The sequence below is a fragment of the Oryx dammah genome, unplaced genomic scaffold (genome assembly GCF_014754425.2).
Source record: "Oryx dammah isolate SB20612 unplaced genomic scaffold, SCBI_Odam_1.1 HiC_scaffold_18, whole genome shotgun sequence".
Classification (NCBI taxonomy): domain Eukaryota; kingdom Metazoa; phylum Chordata; class Mammalia; order Artiodactyla; family Bovidae; genus Oryx; species Oryx dammah.
The window spans coordinates 6,139,077-6,162,727 of NW_024070202.1; the positions used below are offsets into that span (position 1 = coordinate 6,139,077).

A 23,651-nucleotide genomic window follows, 5' to 3' on the forward strand; every position below is an offset into this window, starting at 1 on the left:
ACTGTAGGAAATCTAGAAATCGTGGAGATGAGAGGTGATCTAGGGAGTACTTCTAGCTGATCTTTGCTTTGCTATGTCATCCCTTTCTTTCCACAGTTGAAGATACAACTATATATTCTGCATAGCCTCTTTGTGTACTAGTTTTTATGGTTGGACTTTTGGAAATATAAATTTTTCATCTTCTTGCAATTTCTCCTAATATACAAGAAGCTAAAAATCTAAACTGATTTTCTTCCTAATGGTTAATCAATTCTTCCCAAACCAATTCTGTAGCGTTCATTGAAATCCCACTATTCTGTGTGTCTTCCTTTCTTAGATAGGACACGCTGATTGATCACAGGGTCTCTGGAAGGTTTATCCATTTCTATTATTGATTTGTCTGTCTATTCTTCAAAGAGGTCCAGCTGACAGCAATGTTTTAATATAACATTGGACATTTCTTTTTTAAAAATGCCAACTCCTCTTTTACTTTTCCAGATACACTTTATATTATTCCAACAAGATTGACAAATTGACAAAATTTGACACCAATTTTGTGCTGAAAATATCCCATGACCCCAGAAGACACACGCGCAGCTTCCAGGCCTTTCTCCCCCGTGGTTCCCCTGTGTTTCTGGCCCCAGCACAGCTGGTGAGGCCATAAGCAATTCTGAGCATTTCTAAGCATTTTTTTCTTTAGCTCTCCTTTTGTGTGTGTGTGGTTCCATGAAGCCTAATGGGATCTTAGTTCCCTGACCAGGGATCGAATCTGTGCCCCCTTGACTGGTAGTTCAGAGTCTTAACCACTGGACTGCCAGGAAAATCCTTGTTTCTAAATTTTGTTTTCATTGCTTCACAACCAATGCCACGTTGAAAACATATATTTCATATCAGCGATTACCGCTGGTAACTGTGACTTTTTAGCCTTGGAAATGTGGGTTTCTTGTTAAATAGGTAAACATAATAGCTCACATCCTGATTTACAGGGGGGGATATGAATAAAACCCATAGAAGTCAATTCCACTGGTTGTCTTCTTGATCAAGCTGACACGCTTCCTGATGTGCCCATCCTTTTCTGCAAACGTGGACTCTGTGGCCTGCCCAGGGTGCCTACAGCACCTTGAGCTGGGGTTCCTTTCTGCCAGACCATGGGGCCTCCTGGGACCCTCAGAGCCACCACAGTGAGGGACCACAAGTCCAGAGCTCCCAGACCACTGATATATTTCTCTCTAAGCTTCTAACGCAACTATGCATCTAAAGGCTCAAGAGAAACTTATGTTTTCTATGAAGACATTAGGAAATTATAGCGGATGACCAGAAAGCTTCTTCCTAAATAAAATCATATTCAGAAAAATTAACTCTTGGCCATGTCTCATAAACTAGGCTTTGTCTTTACCTAAGCCCAAAGAATGGCCTCAACCTAAGGTGGACTGGAGGGGTTCAAGCCTATTTCAGGGCCCATGTGCATGCTTGTGAGGCCTGGTCCTAGGAGGTGTGGGAGGGATGTGCACGAGAAATGCACAGAAAGTATAGGTCAACCGGCCCCAGCCCAGTGAGGCCTGCACCCACTGCCTGCCTGCGCCTTGATGCAGCCTTGAAGGGCCTTCTTCAAAGGGCTTTTATGGATCCCCCACCAGCATGAACTTCACACGAGAAGCCTTCTCAGCTCCTGAGAACAGGACTAAAAGCCACTGTGTGGAATTCCAAACCATCCGACCCCCAAAGGGAACCAGTTCGCATCTTAGGACTAAATGAATTCTGACCATAGGGTACTATGTAATATATATATCTCTGACGTCGAGGTGTGTTGACACAGACACAGGAGACTCCAGCTCCCGGGAGCCCCTAATGTGTGCATTCAGGTGAGGGCATGACGCAGATCTCCGCTCAGAGCCCTTCCATGAGGTCAGTCAGGCAGGAACAAGACAAGCCTAAGAGGCATTTGGAAACAGAGTCAGAGGCATTTGCATCCAGGTCTCGGTGAAGGAGAAGCTCCCTGAAGCCCACTGGACGTTAGGGCTTGTCTGTTTAGTCATGAAAACAGTGGAGGCAACCTGTGAGCTCTGCTGGGCCTCTGGATCATCTTGCCATCCCAATTCCATGTGTGCAGTTTTGGAGGGAAATTCAGATTACTATCTCAGTAGAGTCTCCTGGACTGTAAGATCAAACCAGTCCATCCTAAAGGAAATCAGTCCTGAATATTCACTGGAAGGACTGATGCTGAAGCTGAAGCTCCAATACTTTGGCCACCTGATGCAAAGAACTGACTCATTGGAAAAGACCCTGATGCTGGGAAAGATTGAAGGCAGGAGGAGAAGGGGATGACAGAGGATGAGATGGCTGGATGGTATCACCGACTCGATGGACATGAGTTTGAGCAAGCTCTGGGAGTTGGTGATGGACACAGAAGAGTTGTGTGCTTCAGTCCATGGAGTTGAAAAGAGTCTGAGATGACTGAGTGGCTGAACTGAACTGATCTTCAGTAGGACTTGGCATGGTATATAACATGTCCTCAGGAAATATTTGTTGAGTAGATAAATGACTTATTTAATCATTCATTAAAAGCACTGACTTCCATACCCATTTTTTTTAACAGAAAAATGTAATACCAAGTATTTACATTTTATTTTAAAGGACTATAATCATCTTATCATCCCTTAATCTCCTACTCGAGGGTTTGGCCACAGATTGATAAATTATTATTATTATTATTAATACCTACTTTCCTCTCTTCCACTAAGCTACAATGCCTTTATGTTCTAGAAATAGACCTTAGACTTTCAAGGAAGCGAAACAATAACTTGATGCAATCTCCCCATTTTACAGGTGAGAAGATTAAGGCCCAGTGAAAACAGATGTTGGACCCAGATTGACCCCAGATCAGTGGGGGACATGGTACTAGAACCACAGAATCCTACTCCTTGATGCCAAGACTACTCAATTTTTAGGACTTTATTCTGACACTGACTACTCTTTCTGCTGATCTCAGCTGCCATTAGTAATCTGAGCATTACTGAATTCAGTTAATAGCACTGAAGCACACTTAAGAACGGGGCTTCCCTTTCAGTTGGTAAAGCATCTGCCAGCAATGCAGGAGGCCTGGGTTTGATCCCTGGGTCGGGAAGACCCCCTGGAGAAGGAAATGGCAACCCACTCCGGTATTCCTGCCTGGAGAATCCCATGGACAGAGGAGCCTGGCGGGCTACAGTCCATAGGGTCGCAAGAATCAGAGATGACTTAGCAACTAAAACCACCACCCCACTTAAAAACAGGATAGTAAGCCTCATGTTACATGTATCTAATCCCAATAAGAAAATAAAATAAATGTTCACATTTAAAACTAATAACCTGAGAGTTCCCTGGTGGATTTTTCTTTATGAGCCATTTATTAAAGTCAGAAAGCTGAATGTGGCTTGATAAAATCTCAACTATTCATTTAACATCTACTCCTCCATCTGGTGCTAGTGGTGAAGAACTTGCCCGCCAATGCAGGAGATGTAAGAGAGGAGGATTCAGTCTCTGGGTTGGCAAGATCCCCTGGAGGCGGGCATGGCAACCCACCTCAGTACTGCTGCCTGGAGAATCCCATGGACAGAGGAGTCTGGCGGGCTATAGGCCATGGGGTCGCAGAAAGTCAGACAGCACTGAAGTGACTTAACATGTACGCACACCTCCATCCACTGAGGATTTTTCCAGCAGTCATGCTAAATGAGCAGTGTTTTGAAAGAGGTGAACTTGAGCTGATCTATCCACAAATTTCATGTCTTAGAACATCAGAAAGGTGCTTTTGACAATACTGCTGGACCCTTGAGTAAATTCAGCCCTTTCCATACTCTCTCTGTTAACACCTTTCACTTCAGCTTGTCTCAGATCAGAGCCAAACATCTTGAAATGTAACAGATACACAGCAAAGCAGTAGAGCACAGGAGGGAAAAAAGAAGCTTCCCGCGAATCCTGTGACAGGTGCAGGACCACAGACAGTCAGGGTCTTTTAATTACCCCATGTCCCAGGCAGGTGCCAACACCAATGAAAGAAAACATGGCCTGAACACTCTTATTTGATCCACTTCATGAAAAAAAAATCATTTTTATAGCCAGATTTCACATCTTATTTTGATGACTAAGCACAAAGAAGCAATCTATACTCCTAGGTTGTAAAAAACAAAAACCACAAAAAAAAAAAAAACAAAAAACCAGAAACGTAAAAACCTGAGACTTTCAAGGGTCGCTATGATCTTAGAAGCTGATCCAGATTTTGAGAGGGAGGGGTTTCATGAGCACGTGCTCCCTGGTGAGAGGAAGTCTGGGAAAGCTGGGGAGCAGGAGGCAGTCTTCGTGAGGCTTTAGTGGCCAGAGACGCCGCTCCATCCCAGCTGTGGCGGCTCCAGCCCGTGCCTGCGGCGGGCGGGGGGAGCGCGGCAGGCAGCCTGTGCCCTCGGTGCTTACCTGGGTACAGCGTGCCTGGGAGGCCCATGCTTTGCAAGTAGTTGTGGCAGCGCTCTTTGTGTTCCTCTAAAGAGCTTCGCTGTTTATAGCTTCGGCCACAATATCCACATTTGTGAGGTTTACCAACTGCAGGAGACACAATGGAGTTCGAGACCCCGATTAAATAGCGGCCATATGTGTCGTGGGAAGGCATGCAATACACTTCTTATCAAAAAGGCAAAAAAACAAAAAAACAAAACACAACCCCTCTATTCTTGAGAGCTAAAAGTATTATGGACTCAGTTAAGATGACTGAATTAAAAAATGTGAGTGATCAGGAGTTTCCTGATTGTACCAAGAACTCCTGTCACCTTTTTTTCATTTTAACTTGTTCACTGTCCGGCCTACCAAATTCTCTCCTACTTAAACCATGAAGTCTGTCTTTTAACTGAAGAAAACAAACCACTGCAGTGTGATACCAGGGATGCCCAACACCAAGGCAGAGATGTGCGGAAGATGTACACGCGTTGGCAGGATAATATACACACTCAGCTCTTGTCCACTTCTACACCATGGGCCAGGTCTGGCATGACATTGGTGCCGGATTTAACGCAACCAAAGTGAATTCAACTCCCAAATTAGTGTTAAACTAATAATCTGAGGTCTGGAAGAAACCACAGTGGATAAACAGACTTCAGTGAAATGAGCATTCTGTTCCCAAAATGTATTTTCTGGTTCTAACTTGGAAAAGCTCTATTTTCTCCCCCAAAGACCCTTAGAGTAGCGTGGCTTCTCTTAAATAGAGCAGCCCTGTCCAACAGAATTCACTATGAGGAAGAAAGTGCTCTTCCCGAGCTGTCCAATGCAGCAGCCACGAGCCACGTGTGAACACTGATCGAAGTATGGTCTGTGCCTCTAAGAACAGAAATTTGAACTCTAATTTTAAGTAATTAAAAAGTAAATCCCATCTATGGTGTGTGGCTACTGTATTGAGCAGTATACTTCTATACACAGTTTAGTTCTCCCTGAATTTTACTGAGTGATATTTTAGGAAAAGACTAGTACAAATTCGTATCATACCTACACTTAAAGATTATAATAGATAGCATTTTAGGAGATGAAATGGATAAAGGAAATTCTATTAATTTCCATTCTAAAGCCAGAATCTTCTTCTCCTTTCCTGCTCAGATTGTTAGATTTCACATATTTGAGAGTATTATGTCAAAATCTATGCCATCCACATAGGAATTTTTGGTGAAATGGCTTAACCAAAGCTTGTATTGGTTAAATCTCTTACTTAGGTGAACAGAAGCTACAGTTTAAGAAAACCAGGATGAAAACCAAAATTTGACTTCTGGAACATCTACTAGTGGGGAAAAAGAATAATTCTTTATCTGGAGAAAGTGCTGTATCCCTAACATCAGAGAAACAACACTGAAATAGACAATATTCCTTAAAACTGCACTTTTTGTTGAGTATGCCCTTTAGAAACTAATAGAATAAAGATAACTCACTCCGTGTCCTTTCCTGGAAACACTGTCACTTCAGCAAATTCCTGTACATGTGGTCTGAAAACCCACTTCTGTCTGAGTGTATGATTGACTTTAACTCTGGAACATACTTCAGTTCTTGGAAGCGACTGAACTACAGTGTATCTTAAAGTATAGCCCACTATTTTGTAGGAAGGAGGGTCACTAGCCAAGCTTGCAACTTCCAAAGAAAGCAGAGAAGGGAGTGGGACCCTCCCCCACCACTCCAGACCACCCTCTTATTAGTATGGGACAAGTGCTGTAGCCGGAATCTCAGGCCAACACCAGTTGCCAGGGAAAGCTACCGAGCTGATGGCAGTTTTTAGTGGGATGGGAGTGCAGCCAACTTCACAATGGAATAGAACACAACCACACTTAGGTTTGTAGACAAAGGCTGAAGTCTTCATTTTGTTCCTACGAAACCATCTTGTAGAACCTAAATCACTGTTGTTTTCTTTCTTCCCCCAGGCGCTGTGTGTCAGCGGCACTTTCTGATGGCAGGACCACCGGCAGCCCCGGATCAACGATGGTTCTCTCCCTATAATTCCATCTACTCGCTCACCAGTGAATCTTTAATGGAAACAAACTGTCCAAAGCCTACGACTATCTATATTGTTAGCCATACTTGGAGCAGGACACTATCACGCCACAAACGAGATAAGCAGGAATGGAGCCAGAATAACCTAAAACATGGCACCAGATGTTTCTAATTTCACCACATGACTGGTACACAGGAGAGATTTCTGTTGCAAGTCAGAGTGATGGGATGACAATGGTAGGTGTCAGGCTAAGACTGAGTCTTTGTTTTTCTGCCGAAGGAGTGCTGTGTGTCCTCCCAGCTCCAGTGCACCATCTCTACCAACTGTGACGGTGTCGGCTTGACTCTGCCCGAAGGGTGCTGGTGAAGTGGCTCCTTCCCAGACTTCCTGGTGGGCTCTGTACACAGAGGGTGTAACTGTCACATCTGAAGCCTACAGGGACCCTGTAAACCTTCACCTCTCAGGGGACCACACATGCACTCCTTATTATCCACGTTGCAAGCATCCGAGAATGCTCACTGCCACGATGTCATCGTTCCACTTTGGGGAAATGCTGTCTTCCTGTCCCCTGCAGCAAAGTCCTCCCAGCCTTCAGCAGGGCCCTGGCCCAGCGTCAGCCACTGATCTCCCGCTGTGGGAGGAGCCACTGGCTTCAAGTGGCTCCTTTCTCAGGAGATTTTAGGACGCTCGCCCACACCACACCATCCCGGATTTCTAAGAGCACCTAGGAGCCTCCTCTACGCTGATGGTCAGGAAGGAGGTCAGAACAAGGGGAGATAGCTGGGCTGAGCACTTGAGAACCAGACTGGCAGCCTGCCCCCTGCAACTGTCCCCATGGCCTCCCGATGAGCCCCTTCAGGAGGACATCCCCACCATACTCATAAATGCCCCCCAGCCCCCTACTAGGACCACTCACAGAGCCACATGTTCACTGAGAACTTTTCCAAAGGTGAACCCAGAAACCTCTCCCTGGAGACCCGCTGCCTCCTCTGTGTGCCCCTGCCGCCCCTTCACATGTGTCGTGGCACCTGGTGCACACGGGGGCTTTGCTGTCTCTTCCCTGGGGAGCTCAACAAATGCGTGAAGGCGTCAAACCGTGGCCTTAACTACACTCACTACCTATGGGGGAGAGGCCACCTGAGTCCAGGCCAACCTTCTCCAAGGACATGCACCCCCTCCTCCGGGCCAGGGGCCTCTTTGAGGTGCTGCCCTGGGGGTGATGGGGAGCTGCTGGTCTAGGCGGTGAGCTCCCTGAGGGTAGGGGAAGGGCATGATGTCAGATGCCCTCAGGGACAGCACACAGGTCTCACCCTGTCCTCCTCTGACCTGGAAGATCACAGGACCACTGGATCATGAAACACCAAGGAATTTGCTATGGAGGCAGGAGATCCAGTATAATCAGAGGTTGATCTGGGCTCCCAGGCTGGAGCACTTCAAATACTGCGAAGCATTCACAGATACCATCATCTCACCGAGACCCCAATTACCCGGATGGGTTTACTACATGCTGGTAACAGCTCCAAACTGGCCTCTCCCACCGGGGCCTCAGTCAGCCTCCGGTGTGACTGCTACATTTGGGTCTCTGTGGGCCCATTTGGGAGCGCACCAGGCGACACCTCTGCAAAGAAAACTAACCCCATGATGACCCCCGACATGCTCGGCCTTAAACAGCAATGAGGGTGGCTTCACAATGATCATAGAGAGATGTATTTGGAAACTTCGGGGCATTGGCCGCAGACTCAGGACGAGTGCAAGATGGTAAAATCTTTGCAAAGAAAAACCCACTTACCTGAAAAACGGGATGAGGAGGACTCTCTTAAAATATTCTAAGAGGAGACGTGTGTGTGTGTGTGTGTGTGTGTGTGTGTGTGCACGAGCGTGTGTAACATTTCCCCACCCTTCTCTGGTTTGTTGGGAGATCAGAGCGCATGGCGGGAGGGCGCTGATGCTCTGACTGGGTGCAGCCAGTGCCCAGGGGACTGGTCCTGGGAACAGGGCTGCCCCAGAGGGAGCCAGGCGCCCCTGCGCTGAGCCCGCCTGCGCCCGCCCAGGGGACCTACCGGAGTGTGTCCTCAGGTGGCCGGTGAGGGCGTCGCGCCGGCGGCATGCGTAGTTGCAGAGGTGGCACTTGAAGGGCTTCTCCCCCGAGTGCAACTTGATGTGCCGGAGCAAGTTGCCTTTCTGCGTGAAGGAGGCCCCGCACTGGTTGCACTGGAACGGCCTCTCTCCTGGGGGGACAAGAGGGAGAGCGGTGAGAGCGGAACTCGGCGGGGACAGAGGAGGACACGGCGAGAAAGTTGTTTCCCACGGGCCCGGTGACTTCCACCGGCTGCAGGTTTGATAGAACATGAGGCTTTCAGACTAAACCTGCCAGTTCCTTAACGCTTCACTGGTTGGGTCAATTTGATCTGAAAATCTAATTTTTTTCCCCTAAATCAGAATGGCACATCACAATGCAAATTCAAACTCATTTAAATAAAGTGACTGCAACATTTTGTGATGAAGAGCCACTCTTCCTGATCAGCAGTTTTGGAATAAACCAATATCCAATTTTGCGTGTTGTGGCATTTGGTGGGGGTTTTAATGTGGCTTTTTTCAAAGGGTCTTTAAAATATGCCACTGAAGCAGCAAAATAAAAAGGAAACTCATTAAAAATGCATTTCAGGATCACAAGTTCATTTCAGCGTTACATTCTTATATTTAAATGAAAGGCACTTCATTATAACAGTTATAATAACTTCTTTTCATTTACATTTTCCCTGTATTTTCCCTTTCAATTTCTTCTCCATTACCTGTCTGTCCCTATGCAGGCAAATCAGGAAAGAGACAGACAGAGTGTGAGGGTGGGAGGGAGAAAAGGAGAAAGACTGAATAAAATGAGAAGTTGAGAAACTGGAGGGAAGGTTTCCATCATCCAAAGAGAAGTCCTGAATCTCCATCGAAATCTGAGCTGCACTGAGTGTTCTGGCTTTTTCCTTTGCCTCATAATCCTGCAACCTTGAAGCCAGTATTAAGTCTATCCATATCTATTGAAGTCAGTTATATTTTCAGTACAGATATTCTAAGAGATGAAATCCAGTTATTATTAGGAACTCTCTCAGGAGCGGAACCACTGGAGTGGTAACAAAAACAACAGAACAAAACAAAAAACCCACTGGGCTCTCTGCTGTGTGTCCGCTCATGTCCCCAGACTCTGGATCCAACAACGGGAGGAACAGGCAGCTGCGATCAAGAAATGTGCTATTGGCTAATCACAGGTCTCAGAGTCTAAAATCAGTGAATATTTAACTCTCACTTAAAACACGGATACATTTGTCATGTTTAACTAAACATCAAAACTCTTTAAAAAGTGCTTTTTTTTTTTTCTTAGATGAAAGGCTTTGTATGACCATGATATCTGGTATTGAGATACCACGAAAATGCACTTCCTAGTAACAACTTTACCTTAGAGAAGAATGTGTTAAAATGTATTTTAACAATTTTCCCAATCGATCTGCATGATTTTGGTGAACAAGACAGCACATATCAAGAGCAATCAGAAGTGCATCTGGTACTACTGAATTAGACCAGATTAAATTTGGAAGCCTGTGCTGGCATCTGAATTTCAAGGTTATCATCATTCTTAAGTGGGAGGGGTAGATGTGCTACTGGGAAAACTGAAGCGAACTTACAACGATATTCAGTTATAGACCATTTGGAATCCTAACGATAACAATATATTTGGAATTTTCCAAAGTCTGTATCTAGATTGGATCTGACTGAGCAGAGGAAGTCCAGCAGGTGAAAAGGTGATGGTAAAAGTAACTAACTTCCTCAATCTCTGAGTTACAAGCCCACACTAGATGAGGAGATTACAATAGCTAGTAACCCGCAGACCCAAGGAGCATCTAGTAGAGATTGTTAATTTTCTACTAGAAACACTTCAGGGCCTTCCCCCACACGCGTGTGTGTGACGGCGGTCTTTAGCTCCAAGCAGATGGAAGAAGGAAGAAGAGTCAGGGTGATCAGCAGGGTGGACCCTTCGGCTGAGTGTTCTGGAGAGCTAGGCAGTCCAATGCCACAGATATGGCCATGACAAGGATGTGGACCGTTCCTGGTGACCAACATGCCTCGGTGTGACCCGTGTCCATGTGACATGCCCCTCCATGCTGACGAAGTGCTGGGCACCTGGCTTCTCCTGAGGTCTGAAAGGTTGGAGGGAACACCTGGTCAGACCCTCCCATCCAGCCAGTGTTGTCAGCAGAGAGAGAAAGGACAGATGGTTAGTCATGAATCCCTTCAGCAGAACAGGGCAGGCAGGAAAGACAGGGGCCATGACTTCAAGGGTGAAATTTGTCTTCTAATTTGCTCTCATGTAGCCTGCTGGGCCTGGTGTCTTAATTCTTCTGGCAAGCTTTCCTGGAAATCTATTTGTTTCTGATTGTTGTGCCAGCATGAATATGTAACATGGGGCCTGGGAACTGGAAGAGAGCATTCCCTGAAGCCATGACACGGAATTCAACTCAAGGTGGCTTCCCTTTGGAGGTGTTAGCAGGAAAGGGCCCCGGAGCTGGAGGGCAGAACTCAGCTCGCGATACCTGGTCCTTCTGCTGCCACCGCCAATTGCTTGCCCCTACAGCATACAGCTGATGGCGAGTGAGCCCAAGTTCCTCCAAGGCTGTATTCCCTTTTATTTAATTGGGATGAGGAGTTTTGTATCATTAATTCAAAATTTAGTTTGTAATCTCAGTGACTCTATAATCTGTCATTTCAGGGGCTCTCTGAAGAATGCCTAAGCTTCTTTTCATAACTTGATTGGGTAAAAAAAAAAGAAAGTCCATGGACACATACATCATAAAATTTCTGATCCTATGTCCAAAGAAAGTGAATTTGTAAATATACTGAACCACAAGGACTTGCCTGGGCTTACTGCAGTCATGCCTTGGATCAGCATCAGTGCGCTGCTGTCCCTGCTGTTTAGTCGCTAAGCCATGTACAAATCTTTGCAGCCCCATGGACTGTAGTCCACTGGGCTCCTCTGTCCATGGGATTTTTCCAGGCGAGAATACTGGAGTGGTTGCCATTTCCTTCTCCAGGGCATCTTCCCAATCTGAGGATTGACCCAAGTCTCCTGCATGGCAGGTGGATTCTTTACCACTGAGCCACCTGGGAAGCCCAGCACCCAATGTGAGGCTATGTTTACAAAGCCTAATGGTCGCACCTTTTCACCTTACAGATGGGCACAGAGCAGGCACAGGGCTGGACAGGATAACCGTAATTCAGACATTTTTCTTGACGCTTCCTATTAAAAACCCTATCATTTAGAACCAGGATACTACACCTCTGCGTGGTGGGGTTCTCCCCACATTACACGCTCCTCTCCTAGCAGCCTCCCTCTGATTCTCCCGGGAGCCCTCTGAGGTTGGCAGGAAGGTGTTACTATGATGCTTGACTTAAAAATATGAAATTGAGCAGCAAAACTGGGGAAGTGAAATGATGGCATCAACAGACCACTCAGTTGAAGGCAGCCACAGCCCTTGTGGGCCTGGGGATGAGGGAGGTGGCCCCGGACAGGTGAGTCTTTCAGAAGGAAAGCCCGGTGTGCCCAGCCCACTGGGTGACAGCAGGAGCAAGTCTGGGCTCCCTGATGAAGGGCCCTCTGAGATGGCAGTTTCTGGTTCAGTATAAGCTGCACCTTTGCACCACCTACAGACAGTCTGGGTCCCTGCTCCAGCTCCCAGCATCCTCTGGGACTGAACTCCAGAGTGCATTTTCACAGGACCTCCAGTGAGTCACGGGAACTTTACCTTTGGGAAAGGCTGCTTTTAGGGAATTCAGGGCAGGGTTGGGGATTAGCAAAGCCTGCCTTTCTGATACATTCCCCTCTGATCCCACGAATGTGGGTACTTTGTAGTATCCTAGTTTGGCCAACATGTTGCTATTTCTGTACATACCAATCTACCACTGCTGCTGCTGCTGCTGCTAAGTCGCTTCAGTCGTGTCCGACTCTGTGCGACCCCATAGACAGCAGCCCACCAGGCTCTCCCATCCCTGGGATTCTCTAGGCAAGAACACTGGAGTGGGTTGCCATTTTCTTCTCCAATGCATGAAAGTGAAAAGTGAAACTGAAGTCGCTCAGTCGTGTCCAACTCTTCGCGACCCCATGGACTGCAGCCCAACAGGCTCCTCCATCCATGGGATTTTCCAGGCAAGAGTACTGGAGTGGGGTGCCATTGCCTTCTCCAACCTACCACTATATCTATGCAAAGTAGAAAAGCATTACAAAGGCAATCCAGGAGTTCCTTGATTCAGGTTTTTTTGTTTTTTCTTTTTTAATAGAAATCAAGCGGGAATCATAAAACTGATGGTCTCTAAGTCCCTCTTTCTGGAATGAACTGTGCCGTTAGCGAAAGACTCCACGTGTTGGTGCCTATCTGGCACGTAGCCATTATTTGTGGGCAGAAGTGGGCAGCAACAGCCAGTCTACTCTGCATACCTATACTTGGCAGGCTTATCATTAAATGCAATTATTCTTTTTATCACGGCAGGCAGTCATTATATTCTGGCCATTTAGTATGCCAGCATTTCATTCAGTTATCAAATATTTATTGAAGAGAACTTTCACTGTATAGTGAGGTTTTACATGAATTAACAGGAAAGTAATTCATTTGCGAGGTCTTTTTCTCTGCCAGGAATGAATTAACGTGGGTCCCAGGGCATCCTGTAAGGGGTCTCTCACCACGTAACCTACGCTCACTTTAGTTTCCGCCTCCCGACTACTCTCCTGTGAGCTTCCCTTAGGGCTAGATGTCCCGGGGATTGTTCACGGGATAATTGGGGGATGACTAGGCACATTAGGGAAAACAAAGTTTGCTAAACTGTAGAAGTTAAGTTTTTATCGAAAATGAATGTTGATTGAAAGTAGACATATTATACGGTTTTTCCAGATGGATGACAACCAAAAATCATTTTGGGAACTGCCTGATTCAAATATAAAAATGACAACTCTACAAAGATCCGCATTTCCTTACAACCCAGCTGTTTTGCTCCACGAATTTTCTGAGTTCCTGCTTCATTTTTGATAATCAGATAAGCGTGTGGCCCAGGGAAGAATCACATGAGGTCGCGATGTTCATGTTCTTCCTCACTTCCCTGAGCTAGGTTACGAAACCCACTTTGCCTTCTCAGTCTGCTGTTTTGCCAGTTTGCCAGTCTCCTCTTGTGGAGAACAGGGGCAGACCCTGGCTTTAAGATGACCTAATCCTAACCCTAACTGCAGCCCCCCGCCAGCACCCCTGGGCAGCAGAGGCTCAGGGTATGTTTATGTCCAAATTTTCAGTGATCACTGGGGTAGGCACATTTATTATGTTTTTTCCACCTTTAGAGCAGAAGAGTAAAGCTTCTATTCAGTTCTAAAGACTCTTTATGCATGCCGTTAAAGGTAAGGTGTGCCCTGTTAGTATTTATTTTGAAGACTCTTTAGGGCCACTCGTGACACTTCCAGTGGGTAAGCACATGACTGGGTGTCTGCCATGAGTGCGCTCGGGGCACAAGGGTGGGGCAGAATGCAGACCTTTTGTCTCCAGCACCCAGTGTGGTAACATGTCAGGAGCTTGGGTGCAGCCTTCAGTTTGCACTCCTTAATTCTGGATCCAGAATACTTTCTCTTCTGCTGCCAAAGCCTCCATCCCCCACATCTGCTAGGGCAGGGGTTTAGGTATTAAACTCTTTACCAATCTGAGAGGGTCTCCTGCATTTCAGGCAGATTCTTTACGGTCTGAGCCACCAGGGAAACCCTCAGATGGGAGCCGCTGGCAACCAAACCATCTCGGTGGGAGTGTCGCCTGGGAGGAGAAGCCTTCTGAAAACAAAGTCTTTCTGAAAGACTACACTTTGCTGCCATTCCATCAGCATTCAATGACTGTTTCTAAGAATCAGATATCCCTGACATGCATCTCCCACTAGTGGGTTCTCGGTGGACAGTCTGAGGAGTGGGTTTCAGGGCATCAGCTTCTTGCTCTGTTTGGTTTCTTATGGGAGAGCCATCTGGCACAGCCCCACCGCCCCTATTCAGCGAGCAGGACCTCAGGCCCTTGTCAGAACTCACACACCTGTTCCCTTTACCTTCCTGTTTACAGCTTTAGTTTAGAGGATAGAATTGGTGCACGTTTAGAAGTCCTTCTGGATGAACAGGGAGGCTACACCTCGCTCAGGACACTCGGCCGGGAGGGGCCTTGTCCTCTACGACACCCCGCGGGCCCCTCCGGGCCACCGAAGGAGGAGCTACGCCAGGCCTTACCAGTGTGGCTTCTCTTGTGGACCATGAGCACATTGGGGCCGATGCAAATGATCCCACAGACATCACACTTTAGTTTGCCGTTAGGAAGTCGAATGCCTCCAGCTCCTGACAAAGCTTTGCTGCCTTGGATACTGTGCGAGCCATTCATTTTCTCTCCGGAGGCATCGAGCATCCGCAAGTCCTCCGCACACTCTTCCCCATTCACTTCACAGGCACGCCCATTCTCTTCATCACTCTGAGTCTCTACTTTAACATTACCGGCTGAAAGAGACAACACAACACAGGGGCCGCTCAGTGTCAGGCAAAAACGGAACAGCACCGCCCAGCAGTGACGCGACCCAGTGGGAGCGGCAGCTTCCAGACACAGGTTCTCAGCACCTTATCCCGGGGGACAGCAGCCCGGCCCGGACCCGTCAGCCCCCAGGGGGCTGTGACCTGTGGCAGTCGGCATCTCGGGGCTGGGTCAATTGCCTGCCCTTTCTGTAGGTCCGAATGGCAGAGGGTGAAGATGTGTGGAAAAGCTATTTATAAATTCTCACTTTAGATTGGGGGGGCATGGGGGGCTCTCACAGGTCCACTGTGACAGCCCCTCTGGAGCGACCCGAGGCCAAGTCCAACACCCTGTGAGCCAGCAGAACCCCTGACCCCAGAAGAGGAGGGATCGTCAAGTAATCCAGCCCCCACGGGTGGGGGCCCTTGTTTGGCAAAACCCCCTGAGAAGTGCTTATCTAGCTGAGAAAGTCCCCTTAAGCATAAAGATAAGCATAAGCTTCCTTTCCTTCATTATGTATTAATACACGTGGGGACAAAACTCAGCAAACACACCCTTAGATTTCTGCCTGCAGATTCCTGAAAGAATTTTGTCTGTTTCTTTGGCACATGACCACTCTAAACCCTTCTTATTCCAGAGTGATAATAAAACCTGTATCCTAAAGTAGGGCCATGAGTCTGAGGTTTCTTTCAGTTGCTCAAGGGTTGACTGGGATGGTCTGTGAATGTAAACAGATCTGTACCAGCTTTTCAGAAAGAAAGACTCGTCGTGTGTGGGCATGGGGAGGGGGGCAGAGGAGGTGAAGGGCTCCTGGTTATGATATAATAACCACAGTCCACTTTGCATTGTTGCTTCCTCAGCATCACATTTAGGGTCATTATTTCTGTCATTCGTGTATTTTTCTTGGTAAAGAAAGCAGATATTTGGTTTGCACTCTTCTGAAACACCGACTGATAAGGGACGGCCGAATCCAACACTGCGATGACCAGGAGAAACTGCAGTTATACTGAAAGCCCTCGTGTTCATCACAGTCTCTACAGACGAACAAGAGGGAGGAGGCAAGTTATGCCAAGTGAAATAACCAGCGAGACAGACAGCAACCATGACTGCAAAGGTTTTGACTGGCGTTGTGAATCAGTGGTTCTCCCAGTATGGTTCCTGGACCACAGGCAAGTTCCTGAGAGCACTCTGGCAAGGGCAGACTTTGGGGTCCAGCCCAGACCCACTGAACGAGGCCCACCCCAGACCCACCCCCATGGACACAGCCACTTCCACTGGAGTCTGAGAAGGCCTGTGCTAGTAACAAGCTGGTTGGACTCAACACAGCTCTTATGATTGGCAAGCTCAGAGCTGAGACTCTGAAGTCAGAATTCCTGGTTTGGACTCTTAGCTCCATTCTTTATAAATGCTGAGATCCGGTACAACGCAGGTACCTGCTCTGTACCTTGGTTTCCTCATCTGTAAAACTGGAAACTGTCAGCACTGGGCCAGCTGGAGCTGTGAGGGAATTGAGGGGGCAAAGAGATGGCTCTCTGCCATCGGGACCCACCCTGGTCCTGGAGGCAGGCTGTGGGCAGCACAGGTAAAGCATGTCAGGGGTGAACAGCGTAACAGTGGGAATGGGGAGTGAGGGACGGATGTCACCTTAAACCTCACAGATGCCCTCAAGCCGGAAGTCTTGACACTCATCTGACAGCAGTCCATGAAGGCGGGACTTTGTCATTATTCTGCCAAGTGACATTTTCTCTGAGAACTGTATTCACAGACTCAAGAAACCAGGAGGCCAAAAAGGCCTGAGATCTTTTCATAAATTACTCTCCGATCATTGTGGATCCTCTGGAATGGTTTTAGGTAGATGTACTCAGCACCACAACAGGCTAAGTAAGCACAAAGAAGAAAATTCAGTATTGTGTGATATTTTCGTTTTATGGAAAAAACGTAGGCAGCTCCCCAATTCGGGGGTCTCCAGATCCCTGTGCAAGGTCAGGGGAGCATAAATCATGGGGATTGGACAGAGGGTTGGCGTCACATGGAGACACATGGAGTCACAGGAGCTAGCAGGCACATGCTGGGCATGCGGAGCTGGAAGCTGCCTGCGCTTGGGGGCAGAGGGAAGGGGGCAGAATTCAAGGCCAGACGGTCACAGAAAGGTCTGTGGCAAGTGAGAGGGGGCCCGGGGGTGGAGGTGAGACCCAGTGGGCCACACGTCAGCCACTGGCTCAGCAGATTCAAGCATGTGTGAATTTTCTCTCCATGTGAGGGGGAAGTTCCTATCTCTTTGTGGACAAATGCACCCTAGGTGCCGGCTGCGTGGGAAAGGTGCAGAGACGCCCCCAACCCAAGGCGGGTGTCCATCAGAAAGGGCTCTCGTCTCACGGGGAGGTGAATACAGGTGGCGGTCATATTATTCTTGTACATGACGGAAATCAGGGCAGGGAGCTGTCTTAATATGTGGCAAACACAGATCCGATCTCAAGAGTTGAAATCTAACATACATCCACGTACAGTCCTCATGAGGCAGAAGACACACTGGAGAAACACAAGCTCAGATGGGGCGTTTTGGCTTCACTTCTGTAAATGTGAAAGTGGCTTCGGGGGTTTTACATGATGGTGAGTTTGACTAGCGATGTGGCCCAAGGAAAGGACAGGAGAAGCTGCAGGCCTGGGGGCCCACGTCACTGACCTACAGGGTCTCCCTGCCGCACAGGCTGCAGCCTCCTGTAAACACAGTCTGGAGCGGGCCAGAAGGAAGCCCCTTCCGAGATGTCGAGGGGCCCGGATGCACTGGGCTCAGACGCAAGCCTCGGGCTGAGAGCAGAGATGCCCCCCAACCCAAGTTCCTGAACGAAGGGAAGTGGGAGGAAGACAAAAGGGGGACTGGAGGTCCTCCTGAGGGGGATCCCTGCCCTGGGAGGCCTCCACACTGCTGCAGGACAGAAGGCAATGCCTGGAGCGTGGTGGTGGTGGGCGGCTCTGGCAGCCAGGCTCCCACTCAAGGCACCAGAGGGGCGGGCACAGGTGTGGAGGGCCTGCCCCTGCCTCTTGTAGGCCTTCCCAGGAAGGCTCTCGGGTCTGAGAGCTGGTGGCTCCGTGGTTTCGAACTGCACACCCCGGAGCATTCAGGGGCACCAGCCTTTGCTCAAACTAGTGAAGGAGGAGACTGGGACCAGATGACGGGTGTGAACTTCGGCCATCCGCAGGTTCACACCCAAACACTCCAGAGCCCACCCAGAGACAAGCGGGGCCACTGAACCCTGTGTGAGAAGGCCATGTGGTCAGCCCTCTCTTATTTTCTTCCTTGGACCCATGCTGTCATCAATTCCAGGAACCAGTCATCCTGCCTAACTTGCATTTAGCGTTCTGTGGTCCAGCCCGCGGATGCTGTCTCTGTGGTCATCCGCTTTCTGAATTCCTAAACCATTCCATCGGTTCTGTTTCTTTGGACCCCAAGCTGCTTAGCTGCATTACTGCTTCTATGAAATGTTATACTCTCCTTGAATATGGGGATTATACTTATAAATATTTTGTAACTCTGTCCTTCCACCACTTAGAAAAATGTCAAACTCAGTATGGTGCTGAATGGAACTGATTAAATATAGAACATGAAATGGAGACTTTGTGTTTCTTAATCCTGGACACATTGGTTCAGGCCTGACCATGCAGCTAACTTTTCCACCGAGTCCCGGGAGCTAATGGACGAGGCCCCAGTGTCATTATTTAATAAGCATGGCTGCCGGCAGAGTGGATGTGCCTTCAAACCCTGAGCCAAAAGCCACTTTCTTTCCAAGATGCAATTTAAAATTTGGGAAAATGAAAGTCTCGTTTTTATACATCTCAGAGGCTTTCTATGTTATTAGCAACAGGAGAGTCCTTAGAGTGACGCCGGGTGCCTGATCATTAGCACACAGACAAGGTTAGCCCTGAGAGAATCCAGAGAACTCGGGGTCACTGGGGCCAGGAGGCCTGGATCTGCTGTCAACCATTGTATGGGCTCATGAAAGATTAAAACATTTTAATGCAAAGGGATATAGCGCCCTGGCAGCCTTGCCTCACAGATAGATTCTGTTTCCCCATCACTTTCCTTTCCCTTTAGAATGTGTCTATATATTTATAGGTGAGGTAAAGCATTGGTACTCAGATGGCATTTTTCCACTGAAGAGATCTTCCCTAAACTATGAGTTTAGACAAGGTAAGCTCAAAATGCTCAATATTTTAAATGAAAAAATCAGGAGACAGAAATATTCCTGCAACTGGTGACCAGCTAGGAAAGATCAAACATATTTAAGGTGTATCTTGAATGAAGCTAATTAAAAATTTTAGATGAAGAAAGATGTGTAGAAGTTTTTGTGCTGCCTCTAAAGGTTTATGAAAACTTTTAAGCACTTTAAGGTTAATGAAACCACTGATTAGAACTTATATCATTAAAAATGCAGGATTTTTCATTGCAAGGAGGCATGATTACGTCTTTTACTTCCCTAATGGGAAGGTAGCCATTCCCTTCTCCAGGGGATCTTCCCGACCCAGTGACTGAACCCAGGTCTCCTGCGTTGCAGGCAGATTCTTCACCATCTGAGCCACGAGGGGAGCCCTCAGCTGGAGGTATGTTTATCCTTATTTGATGTTTTAGGTTTTAAAAGGAATGAAATCAGGGAGAGATAAAAGAGTAAGAGTATGAAAAACAGAATGAGTTACTAGCGTTTATTTACATTTTTCTCAGGTAACAGGGGACACAAACTGAGAGAATAGGGTCAAACAGTTTGTTTTCAATTTTCAACAAGGGACAAAAAAGAGAGATAAATGAAGAGGACAATTCTCTATCATGACCACTAGGTGGTGATGTTGGCCCAGAACAGTTGGGTTGCTTGTTTGGGTGGGGACCTCCTCAAGATCAACAGTTGCAACTTGGGTATGTGGGAGAGGGTGGGGAAGGAGGAGAGAAGAGATACTAAAACCTTGTGAACCCAACTGTATAAAAGTAGACAGGAAGGGCACTGAGACATGTATCATCTGTCTTACAGTATCTGCAAGTATTGTGTATCTTTATAGGCAGCAATTTTTACATACTGAAGTCTTCACCAAAGGATCTTCTCCAACACTGCAACGTGCTTGATCCTAAACCTTCTCAGATTTAATGAAAACATGTCAGAATGTATTATCTTACTCTTAAGTGCATTTGACTTTTTAATATTTCAACAAATATTTCCATATTTCATCTCAAAATTAATGTTAGTTCTCTGTGCTAGTACCTTAAAAGTGTTTTATATAATCACATAAGCACACATATAAACACATATACACACACATATAAACATTTATATATACATGCATATAGATCTCACAGAAATAAATATCAAGCTGTTTTAAAGTCAATTCAAAGGAACATTAGTAAGAAAAAGATCTCTATAACTTTTATAAACTGGAAAAGCAGTCAGTGTAGGTTGCAAGAAAAGGGGTAACCCTAGGCTGATAACTGCTAAACCCTTTTGGTGCCAAAGAGTTTTTGATGGCCAGGATGTCATAAACCTTTCTTTAACTGCTACTGACACCTTTGAGATTAGAGTTTGTGTTAATACTCGTTACAGGATTAAGCATGACTTATCTTCTGACATTGTTTTATAACATTAGAACACTTACTAACATAGGCTCTGAAGACTATGTCCTAAGGGGGCAACCAACTTATCGCATCACTTTTAGTATTCGACTCTCTGGACATTTTTTAAAAGCCCTTTCCACTTCTTAAAATACTCCTTCAAGGATGTCGCTCAAATATATTTATCATTCATCATCTCTCAAAACCTAAAAAAGAAAAATGAAATTAACATCTGCGTTGGGTTTGACAGCTCAGATCGGGAACGTCCCGCACACAGAAGCACTCAGTGTGTCTGCTCAGGAAGTGAGGACCACGAAGCAACGGCCTTGATGCCCTGCGCCTTTTCTCCTCTCAGTTCTGAAATTAATCGTTCCGAGCTACAGAAGGAGAGTACGCATCCTTCTTTGTCCTACAGAATTGTACAAGGTATCTTGAAAGTATGTTGGGTTATTTAACGGTGACAGAAAGTCTGGTCAGTATCATTATAGTCAGCCAAAGAGGAGATACTGGTAACATTCATAACGAAACTATTTAACAGCATTAGTAGAGTAATAATTCCGTTAAACCATTATTACTTCTACCCTTACTGTTACTGCACTGCCACCATGGAAGGCACGCTCCATGGTGCATCCAACAGTCTATGATAAAACCAGGCACACACACCTCAAGTGTTTAAGTGGTGTTCTCGGTGGCAGATGCTTAATCAACAGCATGACTGATACTTATCTCAATGTTTCAAGTATGGAGGAAGGTGATGAAAAAATCATGCATTCACAATACTTACACTATGGGAACTGAGTATGAAATGAACATGCATTATTGTTTTCTAGAAGCAAAGTGTATACTTACGAGAGAAAGAATTGGGAATTATTGCATGGAAATCCCTAAAGCCGTCAGCCCCATAAGCCACTGCAACAAAGAAGGCAAAAAGAAAGCTGGGCTGTAACACCATCCAAGAGACAGAGTAAGAGTTTAAAAGAAACTATTGTTGTTGTTGTTTTTTAAAAAAAGGAAAGTAATATTACTCAACGCCATTATTTAGCTACCAGTCTGGCACTGTCAGCCTTCAAACAAAGGGCTGAAATGGCAACACAGTGCTTACTTCAAAACAGGATCCCACTTCCCAGAGGTCTGAGCTCATGGCACCAAATCACACAGATGCTGTAGAGTAACCTCTGGTGTGCTGAGCATCTTAGACACTGCTTCTGGAACCTTCTAGAATGGTGAGAAACCCTTCAGCAGAGCTGGTACAGACAGGTCCAAGATGTGCTCATCATAGCTGAGCTTCCCCTGGGAAAGCGCTTATCTTCACAGAAGCAGCGTGACTCTTAACGGGCTGCCTGCATTGCAAATGTTCTTCCTTCGGCTTTTTCTTAGAAAGTCCTCACAGAAAATTAGAAAATGTTCATGCAACACACTGGGTGGGGAAAAATTTGTGTTTTTCCCTACCTCAAAGTGAACTACCAATTTCCGTGGGTATTCCTTATCAGCTGCCCTCATAAAGACTATCACCACCTCAAATTACCAAGTTGTTTTTTTTTTTCTGTTTTATAGGTTAGCGCTTTCCAGTGTGTGCCTATGTCTTGGAACTTAACAGACAGTGCACATCACACACACACACACACACACACACACACACGAGTTCTGTCTGCTGAAGTGACACCCGTGGCAGTCTGAGGGACATCCACAGAGTAGCTGCTGAATTAAACATGTTGCTGAACTGCTGAATGGCAGAGTTTCCTGCAGGAACAGACCTACTGTACTTGGCTTAAACCAGTGTTTTCCAAACTTATGTGCCCACAGGCCCTCCCCTCTTCCCCATGAAAAGGTCAGTAAAATATTGGGAGAATGGGAAACAGTTTCGGAGACACCGCCAAAGCTATTCCTTGAAGTTGCTACCTGAATCATTTCCTAGTAAACCCCCAGCCTTCCTGTCTTCCTCCTGTTCCTCGGACGCTCCTGCCTTCTGATCATCTGCCTCTAACAGTCAGCCCTGGTACTCCCATCCCCCTGCCCAGCAGGGCTGGCACCAGCTGGTCTGCCTGGTCCACCGTGCTCCACGGTCAGCAGCCAGTCACCCAGGGACACTGATTTCACAGTGACCTTTGCAATTCTGTCATCTTCACTGAGCTCCAACTTCTGAAGCCCCGAGCCCTCCACGTCACAGGGTGCTACCATCTCAGATGAGGGAGAAAAGGCCAAGATGTTTTGAAAGGTCAGTATTACCTTTTAAAATCAGGGACATCAGAATATATGACATAATATAAAATTTTCTGATTAAATGACATCACTGCCTTGATTCTCTGAGAAATGACTGAGACTGCTGACGGGCTTGAGCATGGCTTGATTTGACAGTCGACCTCCTGGTACCCCTTCAGCTAGAGGCCATGTGTGACAGTGAGGAGGGGGAGGTGAAGGTGGAGGACGGACAGAGTGGATGAGTGAAGGCACTACAGGGCTGAGAGACGAATGATGTTCATCTAAAAGCTGCCTCCCAGGAGAAGGTGTGCACTCGCACAGGTCCCGGATGATCAGAGCATAGACCTTCAAACACCAAATCCCATGAGCACACCTTGCATTGAATATAAGTAGCAGTACAGCAACCATCAGACAGCGAACGCTACCCATTCGCCAGGAGCATCAGTTCTCTGCTTATCCTCTGTAGCTATAGCGTTTTTCTTCCCCGAGGAAAGCAGAACTGATAGAAATTCACTCTTGCTCGGGCACCACCTATGTTCCTGCAAGTACCAACTTTTGAGTTCAGAAAAAGGAAAGCTCCTCTCTTCCTGCGGAGAACAAGCACACAGTAGGGAAGCATGAACACTCTCCTTCCTGCTCTGTCCCATCTCATCCCATTTTACTCTGATCAGGCCAGCACCTCATGGAAGGCGGGCACCAGGAACTCTATAAACAACAGGCACTTATTTATAAACTCTTTCCACAAACTGCCTTTAGTCCCCACATGGTCCTACAAGGCAGGAACCATCACTAAGGCACCAGGGAGGGGCCGGGGCTTCCAGGAAGCCCTGGAGTTTGTCCT

At 46.9% G+C, this 23,651-nt stretch overlaps 1 protein-coding gene across 5 annotated transcripts in view; it reads right to left on the minus strand.

Annotated features, from left to right (window-relative positions):
* IKZF1 (IKAROS family zinc finger 1) overlaps positions 1-23,651 on the minus strand; it is a 96,672-nt gene that overhangs the window by 12,925 nt on the left and 60,096 nt on the right. For 2 of the 5 annotated variants that reach the window (XM_040260231.1, XM_040260232.1), the window contains exons 4-6: positions 14,751-15,011; positions 8,533-8,700; positions 4,426-4,551 (exon numbers count right to left, since the gene is read on the minus strand). In XM_040260231.1, coding sequence (XP_040116165.1) covers positions 4,426-4,551; positions 8,533-8,700; positions 14,751-15,011 — 555 coding nt within the window. The remainder of the gene's footprint in view (positions 1-4,425; positions 4,552-8,532; positions 8,701-14,750; positions 15,012-23,651) is intronic. The other 3 variants (XM_040260233.1, XM_040260234.1, XM_040260235.1) reach the window with 3 other exon arrangements.